The following is a 16,686-nucleotide window of genomic DNA, read 5'->3' on the forward strand; positions in this document are numbered from 1 at the left end:
CTTTGATGAAGAAGAATGTTTTAAAGAGTTGGAATCGGGACTTGATTGGGAAAAAAAGTAGATGAACGTGTTTGTCTGTGACGTGTTACCATAATCTGTGGCAAATGTTATTGTTCTTTCCAGGAACCCTATTGGAAAATTGACTGTCTCAGCGATCTTTGACAGAATGAGAACAGTTAAGACTGCTTTTACTTTCTGATTTCTGGCACACACTAGGTGCTGACTTTTTGTAAACACGCTGTGGAGCATGCCTCTGTACTGTACAGATGTTTCACTTTCAGTCTTTAACACACAGCTAAAAACACAGTTGGCTATTTTACTCTAGTATTGAATGACACATTTCAAGGCTGCTCAATGCTGGTGAATTATCATTCACAAATTTTAATTAAATCTTTGAACTTTGAACACTAACACTATCTTCAATAGGTCAACTATCTGCCTAACTTTGGCTGTTACAGAGTGATGTCACTTCAATTAATACATCTTAATATTTCTGTTACTTGTAGCTGTCTTCATTGTGTTGTCACGTCTGTTATTGTTGTAATGTAAAACTAAACTAAACGATTGTTTCCCTCAATGTTTCAGTGAAGTGTTAGTATGCATTATTGAAATCAATAGGTTACACTAAAAACTGTTGATTTGGAAGTGCCCTTTAGACTCCATGAGAACCAGGCAGACTTGTCAGTGGGGTTCAGCAGGTCCTAATAATTGATCTTACCTTTATTTATTTTCTTTACTATTATACTATATAAAAGTGAACAAATAAATGCTAGTATGGATAACGTTGGATCTTGAGAATTCCTGTGGTATAAAGAAATTGTAAAATGAAAAAAAAAAAGGTAGTTTTGACATTTGTGTAGCATCTCTGTCTCACACTAGATGGCGCCGTTGAGCAGAGCAGCGACCTGTGACGTAGAAAATTGCTAACGCTACCAACCGAGAGAAGAAGAAGAAGAATAACAAAAGCAGCCGCAGATCTTCAGGGCAGTTACACATCATCTCCAATCTCTGGGTTCACATTTTATGTAATTCAGAAAAAATGTAACTGGAACAAAGGGACTTTTGGGGTCCGGAGGCTTGTGCGGAGTAGCAGCTTGTCAGACACAGCGTCGTTAGTGTTTTCAGGCTGTTGTTTTTTGTGAATTCAGCAGCTAAGCTAGCTGTTAGGTTAGCTCCTGTTTCACTGAGATTATCAGCCGTGTTTACCGTCACTGCTGACCTCTGACCTGACACCTCGCCCAGCCTGCCCGAGGTGAGTCTTCAGGTGAGTTAGCTCAGACTCTGTCATACACACTGTACATCTGGTTTTCATATGCTGAGGGAGTCCTTCAATCACACTCAGTGTTGTTACTTTTGTTTGTATTGTACACAGGTTCATGCAGATGTCTTGGCTGTTTGGCAGACGACAAATTATAACATCATCATATACTCTAAAAAATGTGTCTGATGTCTTTTAATTTATACTAAACAAAAGTACATTATTCTATTTTAGATGAAAATGTGTCCTCTTATTATTTCATTCATATGTTGGATATGTGAAAAACGTGTAAAATATATAAGTTTTACTTCTATGTAATGGATAATGGGTATTTAAATTATTATTATTTATCTTTTTGAAAAGAAAATGTGGAATAAAATGTCCAAGCATTGTGTTTATTCTTTCATATCAAACAGTAAAATTGCATTAGTGGAAGGTTAGGGAGCTTTTTAAAAAGTGGATTTTCTAAACTAAATATGAAATCATCCAGAAACTAATCTGCAACCATTTTAACAATCTTTTGATAATTTCAAATCAAATGGAATTGCAAAGCTGCGAGTTCTTGCTACACAAAGTGTGGATTTTCTGCTTTCTTAAATTGACAATCACATTATTTTTGGACTGTTTTTTTAAAGACAACATTTTGAAACCTTGTTAGAATCTGTGTGATTTTGGTAGGACTTTTTTTGGGGGCTATTTTCTCACACATTATGTTGACTACATGAATAATTAATCCAGATAAAATACATTTTATTAAGTATATCCAATATATTCAATATGAGTCACTCATTAATCTCCGCCACAAGCTTTCACTGTACTGCAAAAGTTAATGTCTCTAACAGTGTTTTTTTCTTCCTGTTTTTGATACTATATTGATTTATGGAGTTCTGTTGCAATACCAAGATAAAGTTGAGCTGACCTGTTGTGTTTGTATCAAGTCTCCTTGAAAGGTGTGGAGATGGGGAATTTGGGCAGCAGGTTTCAATCGCACTCTCAGGGTCCAGAGGAGGCTGCAGAGGGCACAAGTACCAGCCGCAAGCATGGGTGTGAGTGTAAGAAGAGGAAACGAAACGCCCAGTGTGACTGTGAGAGTGAACCAGAGGAGGACGATGTCTTACTAGATACACCTCGCAGGCAAGTACATAAAAAGAAACAATCGATTCAGTTTTCTTTAAGACGTCATTCTTAAGTGTAAAATTCTTCTTTCTGTTCATTTGGATTGTTTGTGTTTTTTTTAACTTGAACAGGAAGAAGTTGAAAAGCACATCACGCTACATTTATCAGACCTTGTTCTTGAATGGAGAGAACAGTGACATTCGCATCTGTGCTTTGGGACAAGAGTGGAACCTCCACAAAGTATACCTGTGCCAGGTAATATATCAAGTCAAATGAAAACACCACAAGGAGTATCTGTCATCCGTGTCTGTTATTTCATACTCGTGATTTCTTCTAATCTCTTGCATTCTGCAGTCAGGATATTTCTCCAGCATGTTCAGCGGCTCGTGGAAGGAGTCCAACATGATGGAAATCAACTTGGAGATCCCGGACCAGAACATCGACACAGAAGGTGATGGGACTTGGTCACTAAAGGAATCAGTCAACTATGTTTTATTGTGACTATTTATACTAACAGAACTTTAATGTTATTTGTGTGTAGCTCTACAAGTCGTGTTTGGATCCCTGTACCGAGATGATGTGCTCATCAAGCCCAGCAGAGTCGTCAGCATTCTTGCTGCTGCGTGTATGCTACAGCTGGTTAGTAAAATAAATGAAATGAATTATAATCTCAAATTCAACATTTTTATCTTGATTTTTGCATATTCAGTCGTAGGGTACAAACCCTTATCAAGTCTTGTTTGTTGTTGTCTTCAGGATGGTTTGATCCAGCAGTGCGGGGAGACGATGAAGGAAAACATCAGTGCAAAGACTGTGTGTGGATACTACGCGTGTGCCAGTATCTACGGCTTGGATTCAGTCATGAAAAAGTCAGATGGGAATAATACGTTAAAAAAAAAAAATCAAATCACAATAAATGTATGCTATATCCGTTCATTATGCTATGTGTTTACATCACACTATAATTTATTTTCCACAGGTGCCTTGAGTGGCTTCTGAACAACCTGATGACCCACCAAAATGTTGACTTGATGAAAGAACTTGGGTATCTCTTTACCAATTCCTCTTTTCTACAATCCTTTATGAAGATTCAATTGTATATTTTCTGGAAATAAAGACATCAAATGTTAGTTTATATCAACATGAACCTTATAATGTGTTAAAATAGTCTGAATAAATACCTGTGCATTTACAGGTCAGAAGTGATGGAGCAGCTCATCCAGTCCTCTGACCTGTTTGTCATGCAGGTAGAGATGGATGTATACACAGCTCTGAAAAAGGTACATCCAAAATGTCTTGTCTTTATAAGCCCCTGATACACACGCTGTACCATCGGCCCTGTTCCTAAACACGCTCTTTGTCATTTTCTCTCTCTGAAGTGGATGTTCCTGCAGCTCAACCCGGCGTGGGACGGTCCCATCAAGCAGCTTCTGGCTGACGCCGACGCCTGGCTTTGCAAACGCAGGACAGGTACAGGAAGGCGACGATTGAATGAAACGTACCTCTGTAAGCACTGCAGTCTTCTTTTTGCCGCTCGTCACACATGAATTGTTCGACCCTGTTTCCACCATAGACCTGAGTGAGAAGGAGCCCTTCTTGGACACAGAGGAGGGCACAGCATTTCGTTCAGTGTTCAAATACGTTCGTATACAGTATATCATCAACGACCTGGCATCTGCTCGCATCCTGGAGAGAGATAATATTCTGCCCCCTGGTAAGATGTTCTTCTGCCTGGTATAATTTTATCAGGAGTGTGCATCTCCTTTTCTCTGGAAAACATTACTCATCATTTAATTTTCTTGTATGTAACAATTAAGTGAATTATTTCATTTGAATTCAGTTTGCATGGGCTTTCATGGGATATGTGACTGAGAGAAAAAGAGGGAGCATTTGATTTTTAACTTAGTTCTTAGATCAGTAAGTGTTGTCCTTCTTAACTCTAACAAATACATGACTTGCCTTGATGGTAAAATCACTGAGAACGATCTCTTCCGTGTGTTTATGCTCCTATAATATTATTTGTGTACTGATTCCAGATTGGTTAACATCGGTATACAAAAACCAGTGGTTTGCTATGCTGCGGACAGAATTCGACAACGATAACGGGTGAGCTCCTGCTTGTGTTTTTCATCCCCTGCAGCATGTTTGTTTCATTAGCAAAACCTTTATACATGATACAACTGAAATGCTGTTAATATTATAAAAGCAAACTTTCCTTTCCTTAGTCCCCAGGAAGCTAACAAGGAGGAGTTTGAGCTGAGTAGTATGAGATGTGGCAGGAAACTGACTAAAGATGGAGATGTGAGTCAGACATCCATGATGCTTCTGTCACTTTTGCTACTCTTCTTTGTATTTTCTTTAATGTCTTTCCTTTTATATTCCTCTCCTCAGTACTGCTGGCGGTGGACTGGCTTTAACTTTGGTTTCGATCTGCTTGTGACCTACACGAACCGCTTCATAGTCTTCAAAAGAAATACTCTAAGTCAGCCATGTGGGGGTGCTGTTAGCCTACAACCACGAAGGCATCTGGCCTATAGGTACAGACGACCTTTGAACATGTATCAAAGTGACGTGTACAGCTGTGTCTTTATCACAAACCTTTAAATTGTGATTGAGAGATACATTTATCTGTTCTCTATGCTAAGGATTGTTAGCCAGCTGCATGTTGTTTGCTTCATATTGTTTAGCTCAAGCCTGTGTGTAGTACTGTATACATTATCTCATGAAACTCTAAACAAGAAAAAAAAGAAGAAGCTTATTTCCCTTCAAATTTAGAGTTAGAAACCCTCAAAAGAAATGCTTTAGAAACTGTTTCAGAATTAACATGTTTTATCATTTTAAAGGGTTCTTCTTCTGACTTCTCTTATGTGTTCAGGTTACGTCTCGCCTCTTTTGATAGCCGTGGAAAGTTGGTCTGCAGCCGCTCAACCGGCTACCAGCTCCTCACCCTTGAGAAAGACCAGGTCAGAGAGCAATATTTACATGTAGACAGATCAGTTTGAAGCCATAAACATGTATACACTTGTAGTATAGTGTTGACTTGCTTAATATTCCTCCTTTCCTTTCATTCACTCAGGAGTATGTGGTGATGAACCTGGACAGTCGGTTGTTATCGTTCCCTCTCTATGTGTGCTGTAACTTCGTGTATACATCGCCTCAGTCGGACCAACGTGCAGATTCCTCAGAACAAGAAAGCAGTGCTCGCTGTGTGTCCTGATGCCTCTTTAGCAGCTGTCAACTGCGACTATTCCTCTGGTAATACTGAGACACTAACACAAGCTCATAAGTAAAAATCCACTGCCACATTTAACATCCCTGACGTCGATCAGTCATATCACCTGCATGCTGTCTCTCCCAAGGAGGGAGAATGTTTAGTGTCTATGTATTCAGTGTTTTGGCACATTCAGACTCAGCTGAGTATAAATGGGATAAACAAGTAACATGACTTTGGCCAGAAAGAAATGGGCCTTTTTTTTTTACCTCCAGAGCAGCTCCACACCTTGGACCTCAGAACTGTCGTCACCGAGATGTTGGATCATTTCTTAAGATGAAAAAGTCTTTGTAGACGATGCAATTCTGAATTGGACTCTACTCTCCAGAGCTTTAATTCATGCTTTATGACTTAAAGGTCTGATGACTGGTGGACAGTGCATCAGTGTGACTCAGACTTGCATTAATGGAACCATTCTGGAATTGTTCAGCTGTGTGTGTGTGTGTGGAGTCATTATGGCCCTGTAATATGGGAACATTATAAGGGAATCGTGTTGCACTTGAAAACTCGCCTTTAATACGCCACAATATTGGTGTATTACACACTATTACTAATCGACACAAAAAAAACAAGAAGCAAACAAAACACCACGTACACCAACAATGTCGTAAACGATCCTGACAGATAAATACACATGACATGTCGTGGCCTTATCCAAATGACACGGGGCAAACTAAAAGCTCTAAAAATATTTAAATTAAAGGTGAATCACATCATCACCAACTTCTTCTGCTGGTTATCAGCTGACAGAGATCCAACGTTACACCTTCTTCCTCACACACCTACACTCTAGCACGATCGATGGACAGTGGCCTATGACTACACTCGACAGACTTCAAACTAACGTGACGATGCAGTACAAGCAGGATGTGTTTAAAAACTCTTTCATCTTAGTACGTCCACGTCTCGGTGCTGTTTTGTACCAGAACAACTTCCGTGTTGGAGATTCATACCCAGCGTTCAAGTGTCCAATGGACTGTGTAAATAACATATAACTTACAATTACATGTGTAAACCTTTAGACCAGAAGAAACATCGCTTCAAATGAATCAAGTGATCACAACCAGCCTCAGCCTACAGACTTCTGAGATACTCAGGAGATCAAGAGCCGCAGTTAACACTGATAACGTTTCCTCAAGTCAGACATCAGAAAATTTGACACCAGCACTCGGACATTCATACCATTTGTTGAATCACTCGAGACTTTCTGTTGTGTTTACCAGCTGATCTAGAGCCTAAAATGTTCATGTATTGGTCTTAAGAGGACTCTGCTTCTCCACTTTAGCAGCACATTTCTGTTTGTCACATTCAGGCTCATTATTTAAACTGCATCATCATTTACATTACCTTTGTGGGTTTTTGGATGTACACTTTTTATTTTTATTTTTTACTGTTCAGGTCTATATTTGTTTGACAGTTTTGGAAAATCTTTTACCTCATGTTTAAAAAAAAACAAGACATCTACAGCTGACTAGTCAGTATGACGCGCCTGTATAACTGTTACTGTCATTCAATTGTTGTTTATTTTTTTTGTTTGACATTTATTTATTTTTTACTTCATTTGTATGAATATATTTTTTTGCAAAATAAAATATGTACACAATTCTCGACAGCCAATAAAACTGCCCCTTCATGTGGGCTGTGGTGCTATGACATGATCTCTCTTTCCTACGTAGATCTTTTTACAGCTCAACGGTTTTTCTCTCTCCTGAAGCTTTCTATGTTGCTCCCCCTCATTATCTGTTTTCTAAAGGTTCTGAACGACTTGTTTACAGTAACATATTTTAACAGAGCTGTCTGGAAAGTGTATTATAAAAAAAAATCAGTAAACATTATCTGGATAGTCTCCTATATACCTCTTAAGACCTTAGACGTGATCACTCCTTTACATCAACATGTATTATTTACCAGATTATCTCTGGAAAAAATTCCCTTTCCAACATATTCCACACAATATGGTCCAGAGTAAGTTTGCTATCGGTCCTGCACGATGATCTCTACCAGATAATGTTGGAGAATAACTAGCAGACTTTAGGCTAAGCTCTAATCATTAATTTGTCATTTATATTTAGGACCATATATATATATAAGATAGAACAGCTGAAGAGAGACTATAAATGTGGGAAGAGAGAGAGGGGGATCACATGCAGCACAGGACAGAGGTCGGATTCAAACCCATATCTGCTGTAACTAGTACTACAGCCTCTGTACATGGGGTGCACGTCATTACTGCTTGTCTGTCCAGCGCCCCAAAGCTGTAATTATTCAATAACCTTTTTTTTTTTCTACAGTCATCTCCTCTGTATGGTCAGTTCTGTAACAGTGATTTCTCTTGACAATAATAATACTACTGAGAGCTTTCTTTCTGAGGATTGTATTCTTCAAGCCAATTTTGATTAATGTTCTACATTTATTTTTGTTTTAATGAACTAAAAATAGATATCATTTTGAAAAACATCACAGTTATCTCACGTCCTGTTAACAGTTGGCTTTACTAATCTTTTATCAGAAGGTTAGTTCAGGGTTCTCTTATTCTTATTATTATGATCTTATTCTCAGGCTGACTAATGTTTATTTTAAGGATAGCTTAACTGAAATATCTGATATCTTTTGCCAATATGAATTCAAATTGGAAGCGTAATACGTTTGACCTGCTGTACTATTACAACATGTAGATATACAATACATATAAACTCATTTATTACATGTCAAATTCATTCATGTACAATATCTTCCTGTTATCTTTCCTTCACAAGCGTTTGTACTTAATGAGAATATTCTTTGGCAGTCATTAAAACTTTGACTTGTCACCGTCATGTCTCAGACAGATGAGTTTTTTTTGATGGTGTGGAAGTAATGCCGTCCAGACGCAGATACTTTTACAGTACTTTTAATCCAGACAGACAAACCTAACGTGGGCGGTCGGAAGATCACACAACAACTCGGTAAAATGACAAGAGAAGAAGGAGTGATGAGAGGGATCACAGAGGAGGAACACTTTGGATTAAATATGGAAAAGTTTGATGCATGTATATATATTAGAATCGTGTTGATTGGACTACTTTTAAAACGTGTCACCCAGTTATGCAATTGTTTAAGAAAGCACTTTTTCAGGTCTCCTTAAAATGCAAAGCACCTTGAGCTTCAACAAACAGTGATTTGACACAAGATGATTTCCTGATCTAACAAACGTTCAGCTCCCGGTATCCAGGGAGGGTTCTGTTTGTCGATTACACAAAGTACAAAAACAAACCTCACAGAACGCACTTTAAATCTTGACACTAACACTAACATCCAGCTCCAGTGCTTCTCAAACGTGATACAACTCTCCTTTGGATCACATAATCCATTTTAAACTTCACTCCCCCACCCTTCATGGTGTTCCAGCCCCCTGTTCTTCTGTTGTTTCACGCTCAAACTGGCTGAGTTTATTAACCCCGCACCAGCTTTGATGTGAGTGCAAAGAACTCAGGCCGTCTATAGGACAGGCCGTAGTCGTCCTCACTGTGGTATAGAGTCCAAGTTCTCTTTGAGTCTGCGGGTCATGCTGGGGATCAGGTTGATGTGGTCGTCCACACAGCTGCCCACGCACCGCTCCACCAGCGATCGAACCGCCGGCTCCTTAGCACCAGAGTCGAAGAGATCCTTCGCCTTATCGTTGCAGTGCATCGTGCATCTGGTCAGACGGTCCTGAGGGGGTCAAAGGTTTAGAATCACGTAAACAAGACAGAAAGAGGAGCGGCAATCCATATGTCGTCGGCTAAGATGTTTTGAGCAGACATCGTTCCAAAAGCCAATTTTTATTTTCTGAAATATGTTCCCTCGATGGGTTAGAGACACATTCTCCAAAAACTAGAGAAAATAAGAAACCTAATTTAAGGCTCTTAAACTTTAGGGAGATTTTGACCCCATTCTTTGATAACTATAACAGCTTATGGGTACCACTGAATACAGATTAAAAAAAAGATCCAGTGTGTAAGTGAGGCAGTGAAGAACCCCTACCCCCTCTCTCTCTCTCTCTTTCTTATTGCTATTTATTTGCTTCTATTTCTGCCTACTTTTCTTCACTTTTTTTTTTTTTTACCATAATAATGTGCTTTTTTCCCTCGTTTATTATTTTATGTACTTGTTTAACTTCCAATGGCTGAATGAAGCGTTCGACGATGTGATCAGCAGCATGTGTTTATTTCACTAAGAAATTTAATCTATAACTGGTCCAGAAAGTCTTTAGAAACCTGTCACATGAAACAAGTGCTGGATACTTATGGGGGGGCTGTGGCTGCGGCTCAATTGGTAGAGTCGTCGCCTCTCAACCGGAAGGTCGAGGGTTTGATCACCAGCTGGCCAAATGTCCGATGTGTCCTTGGGCAAGACACTTAACTCCAAATTGCTCCCGCTGCTTCGGTGGCGGTGTATGAATGGGATTAGTTACTTCTGATGGATGATACTACATAGCGATCATCACTACCATCAGTGTGTGAATGGGTGGGTGTGACATGTGGTGTAAAAGCGCGTTGAGTAGTTGGAGGACTAGAAAAGCGCTATAGAAGCTCATTGAGGTAAATATAGGTCTGACTTTGAGGAAAATGCATTAAACAAATATAGCATGCAATGACTGAGCAAATACAAATGTTTACTGCTGATGAAGATCTCGAACTGAAACATAATCTTGTCATACAGGATGATAGAGCAGCAGTTGTATGCCACATACTAAAAGTTGACAGGAATGCAAAGTTTGATGGTGGGAGAAGATGGCACGTTCTTACCTGAAACTTCTCCAGCTCTGAGGTGACCAGTCCCTGGGCTTTGGCCAGGGGAGTGTGACACCTGTCGATACACTGATGCACCTGAGACATGGAGTCTGAGGGACGGTCACAGCACTCTGCACTGCAGCTGAACATGCGACCCTGCAGCATGAACACACCGATCAGACATGTGAGAGATAATGCACGGATCAACACTGCTCAGCTGATGTCATCAATAAAGACGCCTACCTGCATTTTACGGATGTGGTCCCTCTCCAGGCTCTGGACCATTTCTTCCACCTCATTCTGCATGCGCATCTGATGTGCTTCTGCCATATCTGTTACTTCTGCTGTTCTGCTACAGTCTTCACTGATATTCAAGACAACTTGGAATCCAAACCGGACCTGACTCTCGTGATTCACCTCAGCGAAGGAGGGAGAGCTTTGCCCAATTTGTTTTACTTTCCTATTTGATAAAAACTAAGGTCACCTCCATTCAAGCATGGTTCGAGAAGAGGAGATGCCCGGCTTCCGCTCTACTTCCGCAACCGATTTTAGAAAAAATAATCGTCTTCCGTTTTGCTTCTCAGACTTCAAATTAACTCCTAGCAGAGTCGGGATTTTAGAAATTATATTAATATATAATAATATACTATATATAATGGAGCTTTACCCATGCACTGTTTCTTTTTTTTTTTAAATCATTATCAAAATATTAATCTATTTTGAGAAATAACGAGATGACAAGTACCCCCTTCCTCTTCAGATAAGTATTTATCTGTTTCAGAGAAAATAAAATGAAACAATTTTCATCAAAAAACAATTTTCATCAAAAACCTTAAATGACCTTCATGTAGCCCAGTCGCCCATAGTAATATAGTGTCACGGCTTTTATTGTGGAAATCTCAAGCGAGCGTTCCCGGAAGTGTGTCTCAATATTAGGAGACGTTCACGGTCCTCCGACAGTGAGTGAGCCGATAAACGTGTGTAGTTTGTATTTGTCAAATACAAGTCTTTGGTGTGTTTTGTTTGCAGTGTAGCTTTTCAGTTTGTGTCCAGAAGAGAACATTTTACGAAGCGTCAAACTTATCCTGAAGTGTGACGGAGAGGTTAACCTCTGGACCTCCTGTAGTGACTTATGAGAGATAGTGAGTCAACACTGTACACTTTACTCCTGAACATTTTCTCATTGTAAAGTTTAAAAGTTTAAAACTGTTTTTTTGATAAGTAACGCCTCTGTTTTGTATTCTGCTCTATGTAAATATGAAGTGCTGTAAGAGTAACCTTTGACCCACACTGATAGTGACTTGAAATGAAATAGGTGAACTAGTCATGGTCCCTGTCTCTTCTGCCTCTACAGATGGTCTTTATTGCAGTGTAGTTCTGGATGCCCACGATGAATCCACGGACTCTTTCCCTCAGAGCCCTGCTCCTCCTCGGGCTTTGGCACACGGGGAGAAGAAGTTTAGCCTCAGCTCCAGATCTGCAAGATCCGCCCAAGAAGATAGGTATGCCAGTCCTGAATGGTGCACGAGACAACAAACACACATCACTCATCTTTGCTGCAGAAAGACAGACAAATCTGATTCTTGTTTTCAGTAATAATCCTGAAGGCTGCCTCCTTAAACATTGTCAGACATGTATCATAATTCGACATGATATTGTTATTTAGCGCATCTTTTCAGTTTGTCTTGGTTTGATCCATGCAAATTTAACATTATAGTTTAATGTATTTACCTCCAACTTAACTGAATCCAGATGTTAGACTAATGTATTTGACTTCTTGGCTGATTTTTCTATAAAAAACAAACAAAAAAAAGAAATATTAACATCTAAAATAACCTCAAGAGGATTCATCCTGCTGAGTTTGCTGCAAGAGTTTGTTTACAATGTGTCTGTTGTGTGCTCCTGTAAAGCTGTGGTGGGAGCGGGCATCGGTGGCACAGCTGCAGCGTTCTACCTGAGACAGGAGTTTGGAGCCGGAGTCAAGATTGACGTGTTTGAACCTGAGTCTGTCGGCGGGCGACTAGCGACAGTGAAGATGGGCGATCACGAGTATGAGACAGGAGGCGCCGTGATCCATCCTCTGAACCTACACATGAAGCACTTCATAGAAAAATTAGGTACAGTCAATGTTTGTTGTTTGTTAAGGAGACTCGGCACAAGAAGAAGAACATTTTTTTAGACTTTCTGTAGTTCAGAATATTTGAACCTGTAGAAATCACGTGTTTCTGTTCGTAAACCAGGTATTCCTCCGAGGAAAGATGTCCACTCTAAAATGGCGATCTTTGACGGAAAGGAACTCACGTTTGAAGAGAGCGACTGGTTTATAATCAATTTCCTGCGCCTCCTCTGGCGATATGGGTTCAACTTCCTTCGTATGCAGATGTGGGTTGAGAGTGTTTTGGACAAATTCATGAGGTGAGGAGGAGGAGGAGGAGCGCTTTTATTGTTCTGGCACGAGATCCATGTTCCTTGTTCTTTTTGGTGTCTCAGCTATAATGAACTTTCTTTGTATTTACAGGATCTACCAGTATCAGCAATATGGCTACTCATTCTCCTCTGTGGAGAGGCTCCTGCATGCTATGGGAGGCGATAGTTTTCCCACCCTGATGAACCAGACCCTGGAGGAGACGATGATAGGTGAAGGATTCTCACAGGTTTTCCTCAACGATATTGTCGCACCCATCACTCGTGTCAACTACGGCCAAAGTGTACGCGTCAATGGATTTGTGGGTATGTTGTACAATGAGTAAGAGTTTAGTTCGGTTAGCCGTATAAATCTGTTATGAGCCTTTGTAAATAATGAATAAGTTAATGTGATAATTGTTTGTCTTGTCTTGTAGGGGCGGTGTCGTTAGCTGGAACAGATTCAGGTCTGTGGGCAGTGGATGGAGGCAATAAGAAAGTGTGCTCAGGACTGCTTTACCACAGTAAAAGTGAGCTCATCCCTGCCAGAGTCACCTCTGTTTCAGTCAAGGTTCGACCATCTAAGACAGGTACCATCATATCCCTTTTTTTTTTTTTTACCCTTGTGCAGTAGGCCTGCACAAAGAGAACAATATACAATACATCTTTTAATATTGCAAGAATGATATGAAGTGCAATACATTAACAGAAAATTGAGGGTAAATGTTTGCTAGAACTCACAGTGTCTATGTCAGCCAGCTGTTCATCATGTTTCACGCAATACCTGAATCCAAAATGAATCCAAAAATCTGCTGTTTTATGCCTCACTAGATCCCCAATCAATCTGAGTGTAGCTGACAGCTAGCTGAGCTTCATCTGACTTAATCACAGTCATGTGAAAGCATAGACACTAAACCATGGCCTCAGTGTAAAACTGTAAACATGCTGAGTGAGAATGTGTTTGCTTGTTTAAATATAACTTTTTTTTTTTATTCAGTGCCATAAATTAAGACTTTTGTAATGTGCCAACACTCATATTGGGATAATTGTGACTAACAGCTCAGTCCTAATATCTATATTCACACTTTTAATATGTCAAACATTTCATCATTTTCAGGCCCCGCCTCCAGTTTCTATGAAGTGAATTATGTTGATGGATCAGGCTCAGCACATGCTTTGTACGACATCGTGGTAATATCGACACCGCTTCACCAGGGCAAGTCTGACATCGCCTTCTCCGGCTTCTCCCCTCCAATCCCGTCTCACTACCCGGGGCGGTTCCACCAGACCGTCTCCACTCTGGTCCACGGTATGCTAAACATGTCCTACCTCGGGACCACTGAGCCGGCCTCTCAGTTCACCGTGTCCGACATACTCACCACGGACTCAAAGGGCTCTGTCATCCACAGCCTGAGCTCTATCGACCCTGTTCACATCCCTCCTGATTATAAGCGCCCCCCTGCCAGCCAGACCAAAGTGTGGAAGGTGTTCTCCCCTCAGCCGCTGTCCCAGGAGCAGCTGAAGGACATGTTCCTCTCCCGAGATTCTGTGTCTGAAACTCGCTGGCTAGCTTATCCTTCTTACAGCCCGCCACACAGGAATACTCCTCCCTTCATCCTGCACAACCGGCTGTACTACCTCAATGCTGTGGAGTGGGCGGCTAGTGCCATGGAGATGAGCGCCATCTCGGCCAGGAACGTCGCCCTGCTGGCACACCACCGCTGGCACAAGCAAGTCGGCAAGATCGACCAGGAAGACCTGCACACCCGACTAAGAGGGGAACTCTGAAAGTGGAGAGATCTAAAAGCAACATAAGTGAAGTTTAAACACACAGGTACTCATTGAAATGCCTGCTGCACTGTAAATCACTCCTGTCAGGCGAATTCAACCTTTTTCAGGTATCTGGGGTGCACTGACCTTTTTAAGCACATTTCTTGTGGTAGTTTTGTTTCTATCTTCTTCTCACCAAATTAATTGCGATGACCTGCAAGCAACGTGTTGTGACAGAGAATTCAAATATTCAAGTAGATTGTTTACAAGTTAGCATTTAAACAGATAAATGTTGCCCGTTGTATTTGCAAAGTAAAAACCCTTCCCAGCCTTCCCAGATCTCAGCTGACCAAATAATTGGTTATATATTTTATTTATATGAACAGATGTTTTTTAATAGGCAGAATAAAAGTGTGCTGTGCTGAATAAGGCTGCGACCAGCAATAACCACTAATCAATCTGCTGATCCATCTCTCAGGCTATAAAATAAATATATTTTTAAAGATTATCACAATTTCTCAGAGTCCAGATCAGAGTCTTCAAATAGCTGCTACTCACCAATCAATAAGACAGCACAGAGAATCTTCATTTACTTTCATAAATCACAGAGAAAAGCAGCACATTCTTCAATTCAGAAAGCTAAAACCAGCAAATCTCTGACATTTCTGCTTGACTGATTACTGACAAAAACGGAAAAGGTGATCAAAATAGTTGGCAGTTATTTTTCTTTCTTCTTTTAACCGTTAACTTTTTCAGCTCCAGTGCCGTATTTTTAGTACTGTGAACCAAGCTGCACATGCGGGTAAGCACACACTCCTCAGTGTGCCTTTGTTTACACAAGTCTCTTCGACAAATTATTTTTAAGATCAAATGTATTTATGTGCAGTGCTGCTTGTAAATAAGCCTACTGATTTTTACCCTTTGGCTAATTTAAAAAAGAATATGATGTCCTTTCATCAAAGATTTCTGTGTCTTACGATGGTTTCTTCGCTAGCTTTCCTCTTTGGCAGTCCACTGTGTACTGTGTGTTGTGAGTGAGGACGGGTAATCTGCCTCCATGTTTCAGAATCAGATTTATTCTTCTCCCTTTAACTTTTATAACACTATAATTGGACATTCTAATCGCACTGACAAAGTATGAGGTGTATGTTCTCTTAAAAGCTATAATTGTGCCTTAAAACCAGAATATTGGGGTTACGCCTTTATTGAATGAGAAGTGTCCCTTTTGATGTAAGGTCCTCCTCTGTCCTTAAGTTTGTAATGACTGTTAACAATATGATGCATTTTGTACTTTGTTGTCACGCCTGCAGACGTTTTCTGTACCTGTGATTAAGCTGTCATGTTGTTTGAACCACTGACCTTTTCCATAGTAACTAAGATAAAATGTAGTTTGCTTAATTTTCACTTTTTTTAGGTGTATTTTTCTGGATATCTGAAATGAGCGTTATTGCTGTTAGTATTTGTCAAGACATTCTGTAGCAATAACATGAAAAGTGCAGGTTAACTGACAGAAAAGTTTTAGTTTTACTATTTTACCTTTGTAAAATAATAATAAACAACAGGCCGATTGAGACTGGCCTCTCCTGCTCATATAGAATGAATTTTTTAATAACACATTTTAACTTTTTATATGAAATGTAATGTGACTTTAATAACACTCAAACCTGTCAGACCCTTTTTTATGTTTTGTTTATGGTCACAGTAAAGTGATGAGACCTTGTCTGCGTTTTGCTCTTATTTGACATGTTGCTACAAAGTAAAAGCTCAGTAGACACACTGCACTTGTTTAGCTCTCACTTCCTATTAAGGCCTCTAAAATATTACTGTGTGGATACATTACAGGTTATATTGGTGGCTAAACCATAGTCTTGCTTTTCTAATGTTTTTTCTCGTGTGTCTCTTGTTATCTGCTTTAATATTTCAGCTTCATAACCTTTTTTGTACAATTCACATATTTTTGGATGACAACATTCAAACCAAACAAAATCAAAACCCATAACCTGAGCTAAAGAAACACACTCCTACTCACTCACACACCCAAATACATTTCCACAGGGATAGGAGGGGTACAAAAAATAGATATTTATCTTAAAGGTACAAACGCTTACATATCACAA

The 16,686-nt window shown here is 39.9% G+C and overlaps 3 protein-coding genes across 3 annotated transcripts; 2 read left to right on the top strand and 1 right to left on the bottom strand.

The window, feature by feature from the left end:
- Nucleotides 1-959: 959 nt before the first annotated feature.
- Nucleotides 960-7,298, top strand: gmcl1 (germ cell-less, spermatogenesis associated). Its single transcript, XM_061062178.1, has 15 exons — nt 960-1,264; nt 2,197-2,396; nt 2,510-2,629; nt 2,729-2,825; nt 2,916-3,013; nt 3,131-3,243; nt 3,354-3,419; nt 3,570-3,654; nt 3,754-3,844; nt 3,948-4,088; nt 4,411-4,480; nt 4,600-4,675; nt 4,766-4,911; nt 5,250-5,337; nt 5,451-7,298. The coding sequence occupies exons 2-15, from the start codon at nt 2,217-2,219 to the stop codon at nt 5,589-5,591; spliced, it is 1,512 nt and encodes a 503-aa protein (XP_060918161.1). The 5' UTR covers nt 960-1,264; nt 2,197-2,216; the 3' UTR covers nt 5,592-7,298.
- A 1,713-nt stretch (nt 7,299-9,011) lies between these two features.
- fam136a (family with sequence similarity 136 member A) lies at nt 9,012-10,940 on the bottom strand. Its single transcript, XM_061062184.1, has 3 exons — nt 10,640-10,940; nt 10,412-10,552; nt 9,012-9,335 (listed from the first exon to the last, which is right to left on the bottom strand). The coding sequence occupies exons 1-3, from the start codon at nt 10,724-10,726 to the stop codon at nt 9,147-9,149; spliced, it is 417 nt and encodes a 138-aa protein (XP_060918167.1). The 5' UTR covers nt 10,727-10,940; the 3' UTR covers nt 9,012-9,146.
- Nucleotides 10,941-11,381: 441 nt separating this feature from the next.
- On the top strand, nt 11,382-16,289 carry pcyox1 (prenylcysteine oxidase 1). Its single transcript, XM_061062177.1, has 7 exons — nt 11,382-11,538; nt 11,751-11,898; nt 12,307-12,513; nt 12,637-12,811; nt 12,915-13,126; nt 13,237-13,389; nt 13,917-16,289. Exons 2-7 carry the CDS (start codon nt 11,778-11,780, stop codon nt 14,585-14,587), a joined length of 1,539 nt encoding a protein of 512 aa, XP_060918160.1. The 5' UTR covers nt 11,382-11,538; nt 11,751-11,777; the 3' UTR covers nt 14,588-16,289.
- Nucleotides 16,290-16,686: the final 397 nt, after the last annotated feature.

This window comes from Labrus mixtus, chromosome 17, assembly GCF_963584025.1.
Source record: "Labrus mixtus chromosome 17, fLabMix1.1, whole genome shotgun sequence".
In the NCBI taxonomy this organism is placed as follows: domain Eukaryota; kingdom Metazoa; phylum Chordata; class Actinopteri; order Labriformes; family Labridae; genus Labrus; species Labrus mixtus.

Bases quoted from the DNA above. Each gene is read 5' to 3' on its own strand.
- gmcl1 (XM_061062178.1), top strand. From the start codon at position 2,217: ATGGGGAATTTGGGCAGCAGGTTTCAATCGCACTCTCAGGGTCCAGAG. The intron at 3,244-3,353 runs GTCAGATGGGAA...TATTTTCCACAG, and splicing joins TTGGATTCAGTCATGAAAAA to GTGCCTTGAGTGGCTTCTGA. The intron at 3,655-3,753 runs GTACATCCAAAA...CTCTCTCTGAAG, and splicing joins TATACACAGCTCTGAAAAAG to TGGATGTTCCTGCAGCTCAA.
- pcyox1 (XM_061062177.1), top strand. From the start codon at position 11,778: ATGCCCACGATGAATCCACGGACTCTTTCCCTCAGAGCCCTGCTCCTC. The intron at 11,899-12,306 runs GTATGCCAGTCC...GCTCCTGTAAAG, and splicing joins AGATCCGCCCAAGAAGATAG to CTGTGGTGGGAGCGGGCATC. The intron at 13,390-13,916 runs GTACCATCATAT...CATCATTTTCAG, and splicing joins GGTTCGACCATCTAAGACAG to GCCCCGCCTCCAGTTTCTAT.
- fam136a (XM_061062184.1), bottom strand. From the start codon at position 10,726: ATGGCAGAAGCACATCAGATGCGCATGCAGAATGAGGTGGAAGAAATG. The intron at 10,553-10,639 runs GTAGGCGTCTTT...TTCATGCTGCAG, and splicing joins ACCACATCCGTAAAATGCAG to GGTCGCATGTTCAGCTGCAG. The intron at 9,336-10,411 runs GTAAGAACGTGC...TGACCCCCTCAG, and splicing joins CAGAGCTGGAGAAGTTTCAG to GACCGTCTGACCAGATGCAC.